The sequence below is a fragment of the Platalea leucorodia genome, assembly GCF_965183815.1.
Source record: "Platalea leucorodia genome assembly, chromosome: 7".
NCBI classification, from domain to species: domain Eukaryota; kingdom Metazoa; phylum Chordata; class Aves; order Pelecaniformes; family Threskiornithidae; genus Platalea; species Platalea leucorodia.
Window position 1 is genome coordinate 61,249,891 of NC_138829.1, and position 19,929 is coordinate 61,269,819.

Genomic DNA, 19,929 nt, shown 5'->3' on the forward strand with positions numbered 1-19,929 from the left:
AATAATCTTGCTTTCCTCTGAGTAAACCCACATGACATTCAAGCGGCGGGTGATTTCAAGCAGTCACCCCTAACCACTAACTACCACGGGGTGGGGGGTGTTTCTATACAAGCAGTAAGTGTGGTATAACTCCACTCTGTACGGCACCAAAGATGTTGAATGTATGAAGGTAGCAAGCTCTAGTTGCTGCACAGACGTTTGAAACCAAAATTTTTGATTTTTACTCCACAGTAAAATCAACCAAGTCCCTGAGCCGTAGCAGAAACACTTTTCCCTAGCACTTTAGCAGCAGACCTGGATGCAGGTCAATAACTAATTTTGCAGTTGATTATTTCAACAGTGGACACATGAATAACCTGGGCCGCTCCTCAAGGACTTCTGGAGATAAGCATTCTAAGACACATAATTCAGATTTAGTGCTGGAAGCATGAAGCTTAAGAAAGAAAACAGAAGAACTTAATTTCTGATTAAAATGGTAGTTTGACACTAGCGAATTTAAGTTTGAACTGAAAGAACATTTTATTTGAAGACAGAAAGCAGAAGGGAGAATAGCCAGAGGAGCATGAATTTTCCTCCCTCTTCTAGCAGAGGAAACGGCCACTGGGGAAAGCTCTATTTATGTATGGGGGTTAAAAAAAAAAAAAAAAAAAAAAAAAAAAAAGAGGATAGAAGAGGAGCCAGAAGTTCAAGTGGATCACCAAAACCTGTACCACTGGAAAAAAGGATTTCTGATAGGGAGATACCATCTAATTACTCCTCTTCAAAACCAAAAGGCTTGGGATCCAAAAACACAGAGATGTGGTTGCCTGCAGAGCAGCAAGATAGATCTTGACAAAGCTGAGAGGACACTTTGCCACTTACAGCACTAAGAGAAATTACAAAGCAGCCAGGGCTATGGGAAAAACAGAAAAGAATTAGGGATTTGTAGGATTCCAAGAAGGCTGATAATCCATAGGGTGGGTGGGAAGTGTGAGAAAATGTTTATGAAATCAACTTTAAAATATTGCCATTTGCGTACATAGTTTCCAGGTATGTTTCATGATAAGGACTACAGTTTTGCAGCAGTGTCACAGCATAAAATAAAGGCCAAGCAAATAAGACCCAACTGGCTTGTCAGAAACCCACAAATGTATAGGAATAATTTATTTAAAGTACAACATGCAAACCTGACTTTCTGCCCACAGAAAGCATAGGTAAAAAGCAGAAAGAAGCGTAGTTGCTGGAAAATTTTTTTCTTATTTTTGAATGCATGGGCAACCCAGAATATTTAATTACCTCTGAGAAAACCACATCCAAGTTACTTTTTTAGCATTTTTTAAAAATTTTATGAAAATAGAAATTTAAAAGAGTTACCAAAGAAAAGACCAGTGGAATCCTGAACTGCATAAAGGAAAAGACACAAGTAAATGAACCAAAGTGAAGGACATGTTAAAAAATGGCAAAGAAAAAAAGCCTTTAAAAAAATCTGTAGCAAGCAGAAATATTCCTGAACACACATTATTATTAAAAACTAAACTTATACAAAGTGCTTGATTTGTTACTGTGCCTTGTAAAAAGCCAACTCAGTGACAAAATTAACCCTTTGACCTTATCCTGGAATGGAATTTTTGCTGTCTTCAGAAGACAGGCCACAGGGAAAGCACTCACAGGCCACAGGGAAAGCACTCAGCTGAACTATGATCTTTTTTCTTCAGAAAAATTTCAAGAATTTATTTTTTGTTTTCTTCATAAATTAAATTAACTGGGAAAATACCCTTTTTTTCCATTTACCTGAGACCCTCCAGAAGCAGGGACAAGGCATGAACACAGATTTGCAATGAGAGTCTCCAGTGACACGTTCAGGCTGTCCACATACACAGTATAGATGAGGCCAAGGCAAGCCTAGAAAGGTAGACAAAATACATTAGACTGTTACACAGGGAAGGCAGATGTCAAATTACTTAAAGATCTATAGATATATTTTTTTTAAAATAAGTGTGTCTTAATAGTTATTAATGTAGCAAAGTACTTTCCAACTGAAGACAAATTGATTTGCTATAGAAGCAATCATTCATTTAAAAAAAAATAGCTTGGCTATTTAGAAGGGATGTATGTGCTGGCAGGTATAGATATATTCCTTATTCAAAAGAAATTAAATGTTTAATGTTTGTGCTTTGTTCATTATACAAAAAGTGTTTTACTACAAGTTACTTTTAAAAATTATAAAATCAACATGGCTTCATCTGTGCTTTGAATTCTATGGACCTAAACCTGACTGGTTTCCAGAGTAGCACACATATGAATCAATGAGCTTTTGAGGCTAGCATCAAGGGTCAACAATTCCATATGTTATTTAACTTACATTCTTTATTTTATTATTTCAATATAAATAAATTTTAAAACAAACAGTATATTAACACTTCAGCATTTCCATATTTTTTATATGGATCCAGTTTTGATTGAGAAATCACAGATAGAGCTTTATCATTTTTACTAATAATTTAATGTAAGATGATTTAACATTGCGTTTTAAGAAGCCTTTGGAAAATAGGAAATAAATAACTTTGTTCCACAGCATCCTTTTGGTGCCTTTTAACTGCTGTAATTTTGATAATTCAGCAAATATTTTAGGAATTCTCTTCTTAGAAATAATTCCAACAGTAATTTTTCATATAACACATAGTTAAGCTGTGAAACTCCTTGCCACGGGTTGTTGTAAAATCTGAGCATTAAGAAACTGGACAAATTATATGAAAAAACCCACACAACTGACATCTCTGGTTCAGGATGTCATTTAACTATAATTCATATTGAATTAGGAACGTATTTTGCGGAATTATTTCTACAGCCTACCCTATTCTTACACACTTTGCTCTGCATTCGCTACAGGCCACTATCAGAGACAAAATGCTGGGCTACGTGGACTTCTAATCTCACTCGGTACAGTCATTCTTAATGTCTAATGACAACTTAACTGTGAATGATTTCCTCCCTTGATCTGTAAACTGAACTATATTTGTTTCTCTTAATATGTATTAGCTTAATAAAAATTTAAGCTTTTCATTTATCTCAGATCAGCCATATTTCATCAGCTGAAAGTAATCCAAGATCCTAAATCTGTGTCATGCATCTTAATTTGATCTGGAAGAGGCTCTGACATTTTGCCTTATATATGGAGGAAAACTAGGATTTTGCCATTAATTTACCATTATATATTTAATCAAATATTGTCAATGTGTTGTTTTCACCTGAGCAAGTCTGGTTTTGTCCTAATAATTCCCTTCATTATACAGTGACTTGAGCCCAGAAAAATCTCTATTTCATCTTCTATGTAGATTTAAAACTGCTTGGAGGGTAAAAAAGCACTGCTTCAACCTATAGGGGCTATTTACTGTCATAGACATTGAATTTTATCCAGTTCAATCTAAGCCTACTTTTGTTTTTAAATTCCCAAATCAATCCTGAGATGTTTTAAATCAAACATACTGTCACTGCTACTCATTAAAAACAGATTTGTCTGCTGACATATATTATAAATGGCAATAGCAAGTTCTTTACCCTGAAAATTTCTGGATAATCTAGTCTGGACACCAATACCAGACTCTTAGGAGCAAATACTTCTGCAGGTGGAATTAAACCAGACTCCTCTTCACCTTCAATTTCTTTTGTTCCCTTGAAAACAGAAACACTTCAATTAATAAGCAGAAAGAAACCCCAAACTGAAATGTTAGCATTCTTACAAAAAGTTAACATTTCTCAGAACTTTAGAAAAGAAAATGACCACATTATTTCAAGCTCGTAATGAAGTCAACTAACAGGAGCACATCCCAACTCCAGAATGTTTGGTTGTGCTACCCATATAATTCAATTTCTTACAGAATTTCTACTAATGTTACAGCTAAAATTATCTATAAAGTAATCTCCAGACTGACCCAGTGAATTTGGAATCTAAAGGAATTTCTTCACACGAAAACTAGTTCAGAGTTGTCAAAAAATCCCTCAAACTTATGAATCACTAAGTTTCTGGTTTAAAAAAAAAAAAAAAAAAAAAGAGAGAGAAAAGTACAATGCAGATAAACTTGCAGTTGTTCATGATATTGTGTAACTTGCTATAACCTCCTTGCCAGTGCTTACTATTCAATCACAAATATTTTATTATTACTCATGGACAAAACTAAAGATGTCACTGAATAATTTAATTTCTAAAATTCCACACATTCTTTGACAAATTTATTAACTGATTAAGTTTTCAAGTGACAGAAAGTCCGTGCTTTCCAATTTTTGCATGTAATTCTCTCCACCCACACACCACCCACCAAATTTCTAAGTATTTCATTTGTTCCTCTGACCGAGCATTCTTCTAAGCAAAAATCACTATCTTAATTAAGAATACGAGAAAAGTTACTTCCCTTTCCATATGACAACATGAAATATCCACCTTCTATTTCCGTCATGTTATTAGTCATCATTTCAGTTTATTAAAAAAAAAAAATCCAACATCACTTTTCTACTAAATGGAAGAAACCTGATAGAAATTATCTTAAATGCCAGGAATGCTGCTAGTTCATGAGCTTTATTTCACAACCTCAATTCAGAATGTATGGTTACTTTAAGCAAACGCATGTATCCAAATAAAAGCAGTTAAAACAATATTAGAAGTACTTAAAAAGCTGACTTAATAAATGCTTTTAATTATGAAAAATGTTTAGTTACAATAAGCTTCAGGTGGGAATTTTAGTCATGGGGTGCACAAAGTAGTTTGGAGATCACCGCCCTACAGCACAGTTGTTCTTCTAGTAGGACACTAAACAGGTTCCTTCAAAAGCACTTGTTTTAACTAACCTAAATGACTTTCTACTGAAACAAAATACATAATAACAGTCCTATCCTGTCCAGTCCTGCCTGCACAGTCCTGTGTGCCTTTGTCAGACCCAAATGGTGGCAGCTGAAGACATTAGCTGTCAGGCAGCAGTCATCATCTGTGAACCACTTAATCGTTTTTGCCTCCACACCAAGACCTGCATTTTATTATATAAATGCCCTCCTCATTTCTACCACCGAATTGAAAAGGTCACTCTGAAAAGGTCCAGTAGTTGGGTATCAGCTAGAAGCTGCCCTGAGAGCTGTAGGGTAAGAAAGAGCTACTTCCTAACCTGACCCACAGTTGAAGGTATCTACATTAGAGCCTCTGCTCATTGCCCTGTTACCCATAAAGTCAGACCTGGCCTTTCAGGCTTGCGTCCTGAACACGGTGCATGTGTCTCTTGGAAGCTGCTCAACCACACTCAAGTTCTGTGTCAGCCTATGCTAAAGCACTTCTCTCACACACCCCCCTAAAGAATAAGGTATATAGGTATGTGTGTGTGCACATACACCTTGGTGCTCTATTTGTATTTCTACATAGACAAAAAAGGGCATGTAAATTTTTATATGTATACCAGAGGAGACACAAATGCTATAAAATATTTTGATACTTTTTTATATACAAACTAAATGAGATTCTGGGGTTCCTGTAAAACTGCCACTGTGATTCTTCAGGTCATAAAAGTTAGGTGGTATTCACTTATGCTATGCCATCCCTTGTCTAAGCAAGATTAAAAAAAAAAAAAAAATAGGTATCGCTATACTGAGTCACACAAAAGGTTCATCTGTAGCTTAGTACCCTGTCTTGGTGCCAAGGCCCCCCTGAGCACAGGGCAGGCTTAGTGAGGCCGTTCCTCCAGTGCCTTCTCCTTGTCTCCAGCAATCTGCACCTCAGGAACTTCCTGACCTGAGGACAGCCTCCTATCTAAAAACCAATTCAGTATTCAAGTAAAAAAATGGTTTAAAAAGAGAGTCCTTATGTTTCTACTAACCAAGCTGTTTTAGTTAAGAGATATGTATAGTGTTTGCATACCAAAGTAAAAACAATTGGCACAGCAATATATATACACATATGGTCGTATACTTGGCTTTGTACATTAATCCTTTACCTAAGCAGCAACCAATACACACATAATGTACATGCTTAGTCTAGTTTGCATCTCATTTCTAGGTTAAAATCGTGATTCACAAATTAATAGAGAAACACAATAACTCAACAGTCACATGTCCCACACATGTTCACTTATTTCCATCCATTATAATGTTGACAAGGAGAGTTTTTACATTAATTACAGTTCCCTCCCCCTGCCCTCAAAAATGCAAGAAGAATTTTTAAATTATAGTTTAGCAGTTATACACCACTAAACACATAATCAACTAAAGTTTATTTTATCAACTCTTCTAAAGAGCAATTATGAATTCTAGGCATAAAGAACAGATTCTGGCTATCTGACAAACTGTGGACCCTGACAACATTTGAGAAAATGAAATTAAAACATATTCTACATTTCTAAAAGCAAGGGAATATGGAAGCTTCTCTAGATTCACATGGTAATAAGATAATGAAAACTCAGGGTGCATAGACAGGGAGGAGGTTTCCATAAAAAGCGATTTTCATAAAATCCACTCAACTTCAGATCGAGTCTTGAATTAATTCTTAATTAGATTTTATTTAAAACTTTAAGGGCACAATAGCAGCACAGTATTGAATTGATAAATCATTTACACTATAAAAACACTCTCCTACTTCATAAAAGATTTACAGAAAAATGTAATGTGACTAGCTGTGTTTCTTCCACGGCTAAACATTCTGACAGGCACACAGGCACATTATTAGGAGTCACTAGACTAAGTAGATAATCATTTCAAACACATGACTTTTAACCTACTTTTCAAGCAAAGTATTAACAGCACAAGCATTCTGAAGCAATACTAAATACAAAGCGGTAAAACCACAAACTTAATTCTTTCTAGTTACACTTTTGCTCAGACACATGCACATTTCATCTTTCTTTATCCCCTTTCTCATCTAAGGAAAAAATATTCTCTAATCAAAACTAATAAAATAAAAGAGATGTTTTGTTGGGTTTTTTTTTCCTCCTCAATACATTTTTATTTTATAAATACAGCATTCAGTTTACAACTAAATTAAGAATAATTGGATGTTAAGGAAAACCTTGCTAACGATACATAAACTAAAAGATGAGTTTAAATGGGTTAAAAAAGAAGATAATACTGCTATTTTAATTTTATTTTTTAAAATCTAGTTAATTATTATAGTTTTCCCTTTGCACTTATATTGGTTGGAAGAAGATGATAATGGTATTTGGTACATATCTACGGGCCTTCCCTGATATCTCTCATCTAGACTGTTGGCTAGCAGCCCTTCATGCTACGGTAGAAAAGAATAAGAATTTTCTTAATTTCACTTAAATATTGAAAGAGATTCCTTTTTTTTTTTTCCTTCTACATACAAGCAGACTTTGAAAACAGCTGAGATGAGAAAAATGTACCACTAGAGAGCGAACCAGTGTTCCAGGTGCTTAAAGATCCATTTAGTTGAAAAGGTGATACACATTTAAAATCTAATTCAGAAATATCTGTGCCTTTAGATTGGAAATGAACAAATGATTTTTTTAACATCAGATTAATAAAGTTCTGAAAAGCTCTTCAGTAGGCTAAGGAATAGGTAACAGACACTGATCTAACCATATTAATGAAACGAACTGTATGATGACCTGTGATTATACATGATTTCACCACACTTAAAATATTTGGTCCCCTGTAATTATATCTGTGTTTGACTGAAGCCCATCAGGGTCCTGTTCCCTGCCTGCCAAACCCAGAATCCTCTTTTCTTCTGCATCTTGACTTGGTTTCTAAAGTTATAAGGAGAAAAAAGTGCAGAGATCTGTCAACTATGGCTGACTCAAATCCATAGAGCAGTTTGTTTACAAAATCTACCAGATGATACTACAATTATTAATATGTTCACTACAGAATTTCTTATCCACAAAATCCCCCAGCTAAGCAAAACTGTCTTTGTAGAAATCTTCATTGTGAGGGCTCCTTGTTCACATATATATGATTGTGACAGTCTGGGCATCTGAAACATGGAAGGTACGTAGCAGTCTTTGTTTTTATAAGGACTGCCTTTTTTCTTTTAGCCCCCACTGCATCTCTTGAAGAAAGAGCATTGCCAAACTGCTAAATTTAGATATTTCTTAAACAAATTTTCAATAATCATATGTCACAAAAACATAGATGCAACATCACAGTAATGAATGTTAATACTTATGTCCCATGAGATCGAAAAAACTACAGGAATAAATCAAGATAACCAATTTTAAAACTAGATACAGAATTACATTCTTAAAATTTTAAAATACAATTAAACAAGCATTTATTTATTGTGTAAGTAGAACATGGTTGAGAATGTATCATAAGTTGAAACAGAAAAATCTTATCTGGTTTTACAGCAGGGTGTTTGATTTGTTTACTTGTCCTTCCCCCCCCCTTTTCCTGCATAAATAATATATAATAAACAAACTCAGAAAGTGGTGAAACTTCTTTTGAAGGACATATGATGCAATTTCACTTTGCTCAACCTGTTTCCTATAGCTGTAAAGTGGCCTCTCAAGAGACTGGCCAAAAAAACTGCGTCCCCTGTACATTTAACACAGACCAATATATTCTTAAACTCTTTTTTTTTTTTCTTCATGTATTTTAATGAATGTACACACCCACATCTACACTAAAAATATATATACACAATTCCTGACATGACATAGTAATGAGTTTCATAGGTTCTTACATAAACGAGAATACAGAACAAGAGAGAGCATGAGTGCATATATTTCAAGTGTTTGCCTTTCTTCTTATATCATGAGAAGCATCCATTTATCATATTTGTGACCTAAAGCGCTGGGGTAAACTGGGATGTACAATAACCAACTAATTGAACTAACAGCATCACTTTACGAACTTGGTCAATAAAAGTAGCTGAATTAATAAATGCATTTGTGCAAGCATTTGAAAAAAACCTCACAAAATCATAAAAGTTCACATGACCAACTAAAAAAATAAAAATCAGCATTAATCCCCTGACTGATAACCAATAGTTGAGAGAAATTAACTGTGATCAGCACTGTTTATCATCATTCTGCTATTTATTTGTTTGCTTGTTTTCCAAGAACAATTTGTTCCTCAGTTTAGCCAAGGGATGTATATGGCATTAAGCCCAAGCTAGACAAATTTAGACTAATTATTCAAGCATTTTTTAATAAGGAAGGTAACTGACAACTGGAATTACCTACCAACAGATCGGGCATGATGTCCCAGATCCACAGTCTAGAAAAAGGTTTCATACATTTTTAATAGAGGCAGTTAAAATAGTATACTTGGGGGCTTGATAAACATATTACTAAATAAGGTATTGTTTTCCTTTAAATTGGTGTCCTTTTGCATTAAAACTCCCCCTACATTTATAAAAAGTGTAAGAACTGGGCACAGTTTGCAGCATTTTATCAAGTAGACTTTAATAAGGTAAGAGTTTGAAAGGCTGGTATTAGAAGAAAATTTCAAGTATTAAACAAAGAATAAAACAATATAAATATAAACAAAGAATAACTTTAATAATAAAATATGGCATATTTTCATCAATCAAATTGGTGTTGATCAAGAGCAAAAACTTCCTTGAAAGGGAAATGTACATTAAATGTTTTGTTCATATGCTACACACAGGGTACTGTGGAAAAATGATTTACACATTCTAATGGAGCAAGCAGTCATGTAGCTTTCCCAATTCAGTACCTATGCCAGTCTGTCCAGGGAGACGTTAAAGGGAATGTAATGAACACTGCCAGTCTATGAAAGCATACAATACAGAGTGCACAGGCTTGGCTTAACGACATATGATTGATACCATTTGAAAACTTCATCGGTGTCCCTTCTTTCTTCAGTACGCACTATATGCACTACTCAGCAAAACTTAAGCGGGTACAAAGGTGAATATGAAGTAGTCCTGAGACATTTTCTGCCCAATGCATTTGGTTTGCTTTAGATCTCAAATATATATTCAGAGTTGAAAATTATGACATCTTGTAAGGCCGAGAACAGTGTAAGTGTTTAGTTTCCCTGCTTAGCATCAAAGGAGCGTGAGAGAAATTTCATTGGAGCTATATTGTGTACTGGCTTGCCAAACAGAAGTCATAACGCTGCATGAAACGTGACAAAAAGTTCAACCAATCAAACCGATAGCAAAACTGTTTGAAAGTCCTTTGCATCACGTCCTTTTCTTATTGCTTAGTTTTACTCTTCATACACTTTTTACTGCTGACACCAAAAATCTCACATAGAAACTGGGCACCTGAAAATCAGGCCAAACCCCAAAACACCAAACCCAAAGTAAACTGGTCATTCACAGTTAGTCTCAAGGAAGAACAACAAAACCAACCACCACCATAATCAGCATGCTAACTGAAATATGTTCAAAATAAAGAGTGGTAGCTCTTCATGCAAGGGTTAACTTAAGAAATTCTTCTGCTACAGAATGGTAGTAATAAAAATGCATAGAGGGTCATAAGAAGGCCGGACAAGTTAACGAAATTCAGAGAGGTTACTAAATACGCACCAGGCATATTTGGCTCAGTTGGTATTTGGACTTCAGAGGCAGAGGAGGGACCACTCATGGAGATACTTATTATGTATGCCCTGTTCCTCTGATGTTCCCTAGACATTCACTCCTAACCATCCACAGAGACAAAATACTATGCAAGATGCCTTTTCTTTCTGACCCAAAATGGTAACTCTTATGTTCTTCCAAGTATTTAATGTATCGTATTTGAATGTATCTTATTTATTGTTCACTGGCAGTTAATAGCTTCAAGAACACATTAATTCTCTTCTGATACCCAGAGCACACACAGAGAAAAAGTACCAATGCAAGGTTAAGCCTGAGTCAGACAGTTTATTAAATACAGAAAAAACTTAAAAATCAATTAAGTGATTACAGACTTATTTTTGATTCCCTTCTTTCTTTTCTCTCTGACTGAACAAATATTAAGGACACAAAAAACCCCGCATTTATACAAATCTAAAATATAAACTGACTTAATTTCATTCATGGTTTCAGCCTTGGTCTCAGGTATGTGGAACAGAGAAGAAAAACAATTACAGCATCCACATAACAAGCAAATAGCTCTTTGTAGCTATGAATTAATTCAATTTCCTGTAGATTTACGTCGAAGTTAAAAACATTTGTGGATTACCTGATATCTGATAAGGGCTGATCTCACACTCCAGGTTTTCCCTCATGTGGCAGTGGACTATGAAACATATCTTTCTGCTTCCCACCCACCCATTTTCACGAAACCTACTGCAAATACAAGATCTCTACTGTCAGCCACATTTGGCTGACACCGGATGTGTTTAAAACGTTGCATGTGGAAAATCAGCACATAAACAGACATTTTTGTGTAAGCCACAATTTTAGCTTAAGAAATTATGGTAAAACTTTTAGTAGAAAAAGTTGACTGCTTTTGTGCTACTTCAGTGAAAAACCGCAACTCATTTAAAGGCAACAGATGTGGCAGCCATGAAAACAAATGACAGCAGCCAACTTCACTCATATTAACCTTCTTTTTTTATTCAACAGAGATATTCATTGCTCTGGTCTAGTCCTCAAACTTTAAGGTTTCCTTTTGAACTTTTATGAACCTGCTTTTGCCACAACAATCATATTATTTTAAGATGTCAGCTCTGCTTCTAAATATTGACATTTAACTTAAAAATAACAATCTAGCCAAAATCTACATTAGGAACTGAAGTCAATTTTTAAAGATGAAAATGACCTACCAACGTAGTCCAAAAAAATTCTCCCTACTACTGAATGTAGTTGATGTTAAGGAACTTACACAGCTTGAGAACACATTAGCATTTGCTCCATCAATACGCAGCTGAATTATAGGGCACATGAACCGTAACTATCCTTCCTCTCCTGTGTTTTCACCCCCATCTTCAGAACTTGGATATGGCCATCCTAATACTTGAATATGTATGCCCAAATCTGCCATTCATCAAATCTCCAACATTGAAGGCTCCTAGAGAAAGCAACTCTGAACTGTTATCCCACTCTCCAAGACTGTCAGCTGTCCATCCAGTCTTCACTTACATTGGCTCTGACTCGCCCCACTTGGATCACTATGTTCTTCTGGATCTTTGAACCACCACTGTGGCAGGCAGCTCTGCGAATTAATTGCCTTTGGTAAGAGATGCCACTCATTTTCAGACACGAGGACAATCCAGGCATGCTGACCATACATCTCCACTCCGGGGGCATATGCTACTGAAGTCAGTGCATTTAGTTCTGATTAATGTTGGGCAGAGAAAAAATAGGTTTATCGTCATGTCAGAGTGAAGAAAATCAATTTTAACTGATACTAATAGAAAAGTTAGAAAACACAAAGCATTAGATGTAGCTTTACCCTTCTGAAGGTGGAAGCTGGCAGGCATTATTTGAAACTTAAAGGAAATCAAATGTGAACAGAAAGCAAAATTAGATTTGTACTTTTATTAATTCATCCAGTCCTAGAGAGAGAAAGAACATCTCTCATTACAAAACTTTCACTCTAGGACTTCATTGTAACTGTCAAAAACAGTTTGCCCTATGCAAAATTTTGCACTGAAACTGTGCCAAGTTAAGCAAGCCTGTTGTTTTTCTACTAACTGCCCAGCAAAGAAGATTTAGAGACCACGCATGATTTCTTATTTTAAGAAAAATTATTTGAAGTTTGCTTTAGTAATCTCGTGCCAATTGCTCATTTGGGATAGATCCCTTTCTCTCCATGTGACTTAGCCTCTGCCGGTCTTATTTGCAGCCAAATACACTCTTAGCTGGTTTATTAACAATCAAAGGCCAAAAAACATTCAGCATCAATTCATTTTATTTACTTTTCAGATTATACAAACGCATGTATCCAATAAATTCTAACACATGTACAACAGTTAAAATAAACTTAGATGACTGCCTCCAGAAGACAAATCTGCATCCTGCCTACAATCTGCTGTACTGAACTAAACCAAACCCACAGGTGACCAGATCTACTTCATGGCTTGTCTACACACACAGAATCATACCACTGCAGCTAAACTTATACTGAAATAATTATACCCGCATAAAAGCCATGATCTTGATTTAATAATTTCAAAACAGTATAATAAAGTGTAGTAATTCACAGTAGGGATTTTATCAACTAAAAAAGAAAAGGACCAAAGATAGAAAATTATGCGAAGATCATAAACTTATCAAATAGAGCAACAGGTCAGCTCATTCACTCCCTAAATACTACTGACACTTCAGAGTACTCATATGATAATAAGGAGTTTGCATTGCACCTTCCGGCATTACACAAAATTTACACCACCAGCATCTATTAGATGTTTACCATTTAATGTACCTCACTTGAAAACTCCAGAAGATGCTTATATGCATTATCATCTAAACACCTTGAAAGAAGTTTGGAACAAAAGTAACCCAGTCCCCACGCTTTCCACCTTTCAGTCCAGCTTACACAGCCATAAGCCAAAGCGTATTTCTGGTGTTGGCCCTTAGGCTCTGCACACCCTGGAAGATCTGGGAAGTCCAAGGTAATGCATATGCAGTTGTTCTACAAATGTTGAAATTCCACAGGGCAATAATCAACAGCATTAAGTAACTGCTTTCAACATGTTAACCTTGGCACTGAAGGATGTTAAAGAACTACGGTAACAAGTCTTTACCAAGAACTATGCATATGCAAACAGTCATTTCGGAGCTTAGAGTTTACTAAATCTTTCTGAATTTTCCCAAAGGCAGCAAACTTGATCTATGGATTGCACCCTTTCAAGCTTTACACACCTATGGTGAGGAGACTGAAGAGACCTAAGCAACGTAAGCAGAACAAATGGCAAAAATCAAATTAACTGAAGAAAGCTGGTAATTCATACCCTATTTTAACTCAGTCATAATGGTGTTTATACAATACGGAACAGTATATGTGGAAGTACACCAAAGCAAAATTTTACATGCACAGATTTTTTTTTTTAAATTAAAATACAGTCAATTAATTCCTTTAAATTGCACATGAAAAGACTTTCAATGAATTAATACTACTACTGTTTGAAAGTCAGATAAATTATCTGATCTCTACTGACAAAGAAAAGTCTCTGCTTAAAAGACAGTATCCCCCTACCCTGTGAGCTGAGACTTGGGGCCACTGCGTAGACACAACACAGGAGGAAAGAGGAAAAGGAGACCTTTACCCAAAACAAGCTTTTGCACCTGCAATACCATGAGATCAAACTGGGGATGTGCATGCCTGTGTGTGAACGCACGAGCCAGGGGATAAAACAGGACAGGAGAAATTACTGCCAGAGTTATGAGGAAGATAGAAGTATGCTTTCCTCTGTACAACGGTTCTCACCTTAACTTTAAATTCTGGTCTAGAGAGGACCTTAAATGTATAAAAGGACATTAAAAATACAAATATATTTCTTATCATATAGAGCATTAGCTGCAACTTTCTCTTTACACAGGAGCAGAAAGGAAATAAGGCATTACTTAAATCTCTGGGTGCTATCACACCATCCATTTTTCAGCAGATTTAGAAAGATGATGATGTAACATACGAAACATAATTTTAAAAATTGGGTGTTTTTTCCACAAAATGTGTTTTGGGCATTGACAGTAAAAGGTCACTTTCAGAACAAATTTAACATTTGGGATATTCACAAAAAATTAAACTTCATCTTAAGAATAACATGCTAATATAATATCCAAAGGGGGATCAGATTTCACACTTCAAAAAGGGTAAAACTGAACCGAGTGTTCTCATCCTCTGCTAAAAACCAAACTTCAGTGACTCATCAAGCGGCATATGCTTTAACACAGTAGGATCACCAATTCTCCAGTCCAAGCATAAAATTTAAAACTTTATGAAGCATGAAGTCATTTTGTTGGCAGTTTTTCCCTTGACTCAGGAAATATTTGTGAATGTTGTGAATCTGCCATTTTATGGTTTGGGATTTTTACAATTTCTTTTTCCTCTTTTTGCAAGGGGGCAGAGAGAGGAAGAGAATGTGAATGGCAGGAAATGGGAGACTTGTGAATTATTACTTATGTGCATTTTCCAGAGTGATATATTTAATCTTACCAACTTTGTGATCACAACGTTTTAACGTACATATGCTTAAGACAACACACAAGAATGATACAATCTTGTAGTAAGATTGTTTTAAACAAAAGTTTGGGGTTTGGTGCTGATCTCATTGAGCAGATTTTCTGTAATGCTAGAAATACAGTTGCACAGGCTCAGTTACTGGCATAAATCATTCTCTTAATTTGTTGACGGTGGCGTTGGCGAGAGAGGATAAATTTCTTTCAAAGCGCAAGGCAACGTGCAATTTGACCATTAAGTTCCCAAACGATGCAAGTCAACATTTTTTAAAAAGATTCTATCTATGGTGCTCTTCCAAGCATTGTTAGTATAAATTCTAACTGCTTAATTGGTAAAAAGCACAGCTGAGGTCAGTAGAAGTATCTGCTGAGTCAAAAGTATTAAATCAAGTCTTTGTATGCTAAGTGGTAACATCCAGAAATTGCTGTTAGAAATAAGAACTTCATTTGAGCAAACAGTGTATACGCCACACAGAACAATATATATGCATGTGGGTGTATATATATGCATTTTTTGATGGCTAATAAAGTTACATACTGAGTTTTATGGGTGAATTCTGTAGGTGTAAGTTACAATTCTTCTGAATACCCTTGGGCTGCTCAACAGCTTCTGGCTTCAGTCGCCAGAAAAATAAGTTAAGTAGACTATTTTTTTGGTTGATAGGACAAGGTTTTCTTCAAATCAATGTGACTTCAAGCGGATTTCAAATCAATGAGATTTGAGGTCCACAGCAGGGATCAAACTACAGTAACGAAAAAAAAAAAAAAATCTTTCAAGGCACTGTGAGGGAAGAGGAAATAGGGATGTTTTGACTTATTCTTCTCCTCGTAATTCCTGTAGATATGTGCAATTCAGTATGGCATCCAGCTTTATTTGCTAGAGCATCTAGATGGCACCTTACGCCACACAGAAACATGGATCAGACCAAGCACATGCTGGAGACACAAAAGGCTGGAAGAAGAAACCAGTGCAATATCTTAGATTTCTTTACACTTTCTAGTGTAATCTTGCATATTGAACTTGCTCTGAAACATACTAAGGAAGTCTTTAAATGACACCAGCTTTACCATTGTTAATTCATCATCAGACTGCCTCTAGTAGTCTAGTCATGTTCCAAACTTTACGCTCTTGTTAAGATCAAACTTTCAAATGCTTGATTTTAATCTCAGATGAGGAACATATCCTTATATAGCTTTAACAAATGTTACTGGGATAATTGAGACTAGCATCGTAAAACAGAACAATTCATGAAAGATTACGTGGCAAAGCTGTATCACCTGCATTCACAGCGCCAAGTGAGTTCTATTCCCATATTTAATGGAATATCATGTGTTCACCTTCCTCATGAGTACAGATATGAAGTATTAATCAGACTAAATGTAACATCAATCTTTTTGATATACTATCACAACTTTATGAGAGCTGATCGCTAATCAAACTGAGGAGCATCCATGCAGACAATAAATTCTGTGTCAGTTCAGAATGACAGTACTGCAACAATGAAAAGTATGATACATAGGTGTCGACAAATAAAATAGTACTTTATTTTCTGTCCAGGGGTAGTAAGTTGAAAATAGGCCATCAGCTGATTACTAGAGCCTGTGCTTTTCTCTGGAAAACTTGTTATGACATGCAACTGCCAAGAGATTAAACTGAATCCAGGGCTTTCAGAGATACCAGGAAGAATACTTTTCTCCTGCAGACTATATAACTTTTACAGTTGCTATATTAATCTTACACCCTAGGTTATCATGGGTACCACCTAGATATACCATGTGAGTACAATCTCCTTACTTTTACAGGTAGCATTTATTTACAAATTACCCTGTAACAGGCAGCTGAAGCAGGAATGAAGGGAACTGGAATGACAGAAGTACCTTTCTCAGACCCACCTTGATTAATTTTGTCAAAAAGGTTCTTCTACTATTATGCAGGAGGCTCAAAAAAAGTTCGACAGTTCTCCTCTAGCATTTACAAGCTGAGAAATAGGTTTGTTTTCACTTTGCAGTTTAATTAACCACAGAAACTTCCGAGTGGTTAATTCGTTTTTTGTGAAGGTGATTCTGCCAAGCCAAATATTGAATTCCATCCAATCTCGTGTATCAGCAAGGTTTACCTGGTGAAGGCTACTGGGAAAGAAGTAACCCTTCTTTTTTTGAAATTTAATCTTACTTTTGTCTTAGTGAGTTATATCATTCAGGAAAAAAAAAAAAATTGAACTGTATTTAACTGTGAAAACTACTGTCCAGATTTCAAGTCCTGGACACTATATTTCATGGACTGTTTGTTTAATGATGCATCCATCTGAATAGTTAAATCAGTATTACTTTTATAGCCCAATGCTTCATAAGCTTATGTTTCATTACAGATTGTACATGTGCTGAATTCTTGTCTAATGACCATGTAACAGGGCACGTTCAATTATTCTCTTTGGGTTTTAGAAAGAAACAGGAAGTTTGGCTATAAACAATGCAGTCATAGAATAGATTTCACCACAGCAAGTTCATCTGAAAAATATGCATTCTTTACAAGACAGCCAGGAATGGCATTATGAGAACCAACATCCTGCTGTGCTCATTTTTTTTTTATTTTGTTTTTTTGTATTAATACTTAGGCAATATAAGAAAAGAAACTTTTAGTTAATACTGGATGTTTTGTGATGAGCATTACTTGAAAGATGTGGATAGTGAATCAAAAGCAGCTGCTAGAATCCACAGGATAAATAACAAGTTTGCTAAATTTAGTGTATGTTATGAAATACATAGAGTGGAGGAAGAGTCAGCTGTTGTAAATTTTTATCAGCTGGGAAAGAATTACTATAGAATATTTCACTCTTTACTTATAAAATAAAGGAACAATGACAGAAAAAATAATGACAAAATATGTAATAGGAAGATGTCAGTTGATCTACACTAAAATTTAAGACTAAAATACACCTAATTCTTGGTTACTTTTCTGCTTTTAACTCCTTTTAATAATCTACAAAAATATCCACCTAAACTGTAGCATTAATGAAATGAGAACAGCTATTATTCTCAGGCTTCCCATTGTGCCCAGAAAAAGCACAGTATTATTATTACTATGCCACATCTTTTAATTATTCTATAAAAAGGGTAACATTTCAACTCTAGTATTCAACAGAGGACACTTGGATTATTAAAAGCATTTTCTTAAAATAATCAATAACGTTACAGTTCTTCACTAAAAGAGCAAATAAATTACTTAGCCATCTAATTAATCTTAACTAAATTTAATATACTTAATGGCAAGGTTTTACTTATTTTTTTAAGTTTCATGTGGGAAAGAAAACATTTAAAAACATAACGACGACAGTCCACAATTACAGATTGGATTAGGTTTTCCCTAGGTTCTAGCTTCTAAAGATTCCAAGTATTATGTCACGGCAGAGATTCTGTGAAGTACTTTACATCAAATGGGAAACAAAATGTCTATTTTTGAAAGACTGAGGTTGCCCAAAAATAATTAAATACATGTTTAAAAACAAACACTGCCAAGTAGCTGACACCCAAAATCTGACCTATCTAAAAACTGAAGAATTATTGTATCAGTTTTAAAATCTTGCTATTTACACCCACGCAAATCTTGCCAATAAATGCACTTACAGAAATATGTATATACATTACAGCATACTTGTACACATTTGTCCTGTGCTGGCCTGACAGAGTCGGCCAGCAGAGGGAGCAGAAGCTAATGAACCTTTTTTCTAGAACAAAGATGAGAATCATTCATGCTATGTCAAACATGGAAGTAAATGAAAGGAACACCATTTTGGCTGTCCCATTAATAAAAAATATGTGGTGGAGAAAAAGACATTCTACAAAATGGTTTTGGTGGTTGGTTTTTTTTTTCCCCCCCCCAAAGAAGATAAAAAACAAAAACCACAAACAAGTACATCGAGCTTACCTTTGCACAAAAATATATGCATTTCTATATAACAGAAAAATATATCCTCACCAGGAGCAGCAAAATATTTTCTAAAGCCATCCTCTATAACATTAATCTATTGTTTCTAGACACCTTTTTCTGCATTTTTGTTACTTATTGTAAAGTTTTTACCTGCAGATTAATCTCTGCTTCATAGAAAGTTAAGCAGGAACAGTAGTGCCTCTCTGAGTCTATATCGGTCAAAACCACCACAAAGAATGTTGGCTGTTTTCTCTCTTTCGAAAGCTGCCATCCTCCAGGCTGGCAAAACTAATGAAACAAAAACAAAACAAAACAAAAAAAAGACATACAGTTAAGCAGTAATATCAATTGTTTTAAGAAATATGAAAACTATTTCTAAACAATATAACAGAACATTATCTAAAACAAGAATCTCATTTTATTTAAAGTGAATGTATGCAGGATTGCAAAATTTGGAGAAAATGGGAAAAACCCAATAGGTCTTGGAGTTGGTCAGACTGATATAAATCTACCTCTATAGACATGAAGGGAGACATAATAAACTCTACAAACTGAAGAGGTGTTCCTTTGAATTCAGTATTCAAGATCATCTTTGCAGGGTTTAACAGGCAATAACAGGAATAAATTGACAAGTTTTCCAGGTTTCCTTTGGATAACAGGTTAGAACTTGAAGCTAAAATCATTGTGTCTTGGAATGTCTCTACATTTTTCATTTCTCCACTTACTTCTCCATTAATTTATCTAATCCAAATAGACATTCCACTTACACCTACTTGCAAAGTTATTCAATACTTACTCCTACAAAAGACTCTTTATAGAGCAATGATTTTCATCCATTTATTGATTACCTCTATAAACTTCATTGTAAAAATTTGAAATTTTATAAGAGGTCATACCACAGCAGGGACATAAGTTTTGCCACCCCTGTGAAAAATATGTTCAAGTT

At 35.1% G+C, this 19,929-nt stretch overlaps 1 protein-coding gene across 5 annotated transcripts in view; it reads right to left on the reverse strand.

Moving 5' to 3' along the window:
- The window catches only part of SBF2 (SET binding factor 2), a 326,647-nt gene that overhangs the window by 146,272 nt on the left and 160,446 nt on the right, over nucleotides 1-19,929 (reverse strand). For all 5 annotated transcript variants that reach the window (XM_082317789.1, XM_082317787.1, XM_082317788.1 and 2 more), the window contains 3 exons: nucleotides 19,134-19,271; nucleotides 3,538-3,651; nucleotides 1,771-1,881 (listed from right to left, as the gene is read on the reverse strand). In XM_082317789.1, the coding sequence (XP_082173915.1) occupies nucleotides 1,771-1,881; nucleotides 3,538-3,651; nucleotides 19,134-19,271 (363 nt within the window). The remainder of the gene's footprint in view (nucleotides 1-1,770; nucleotides 1,882-3,537; nucleotides 3,652-19,133; nucleotides 19,272-19,929) is intronic.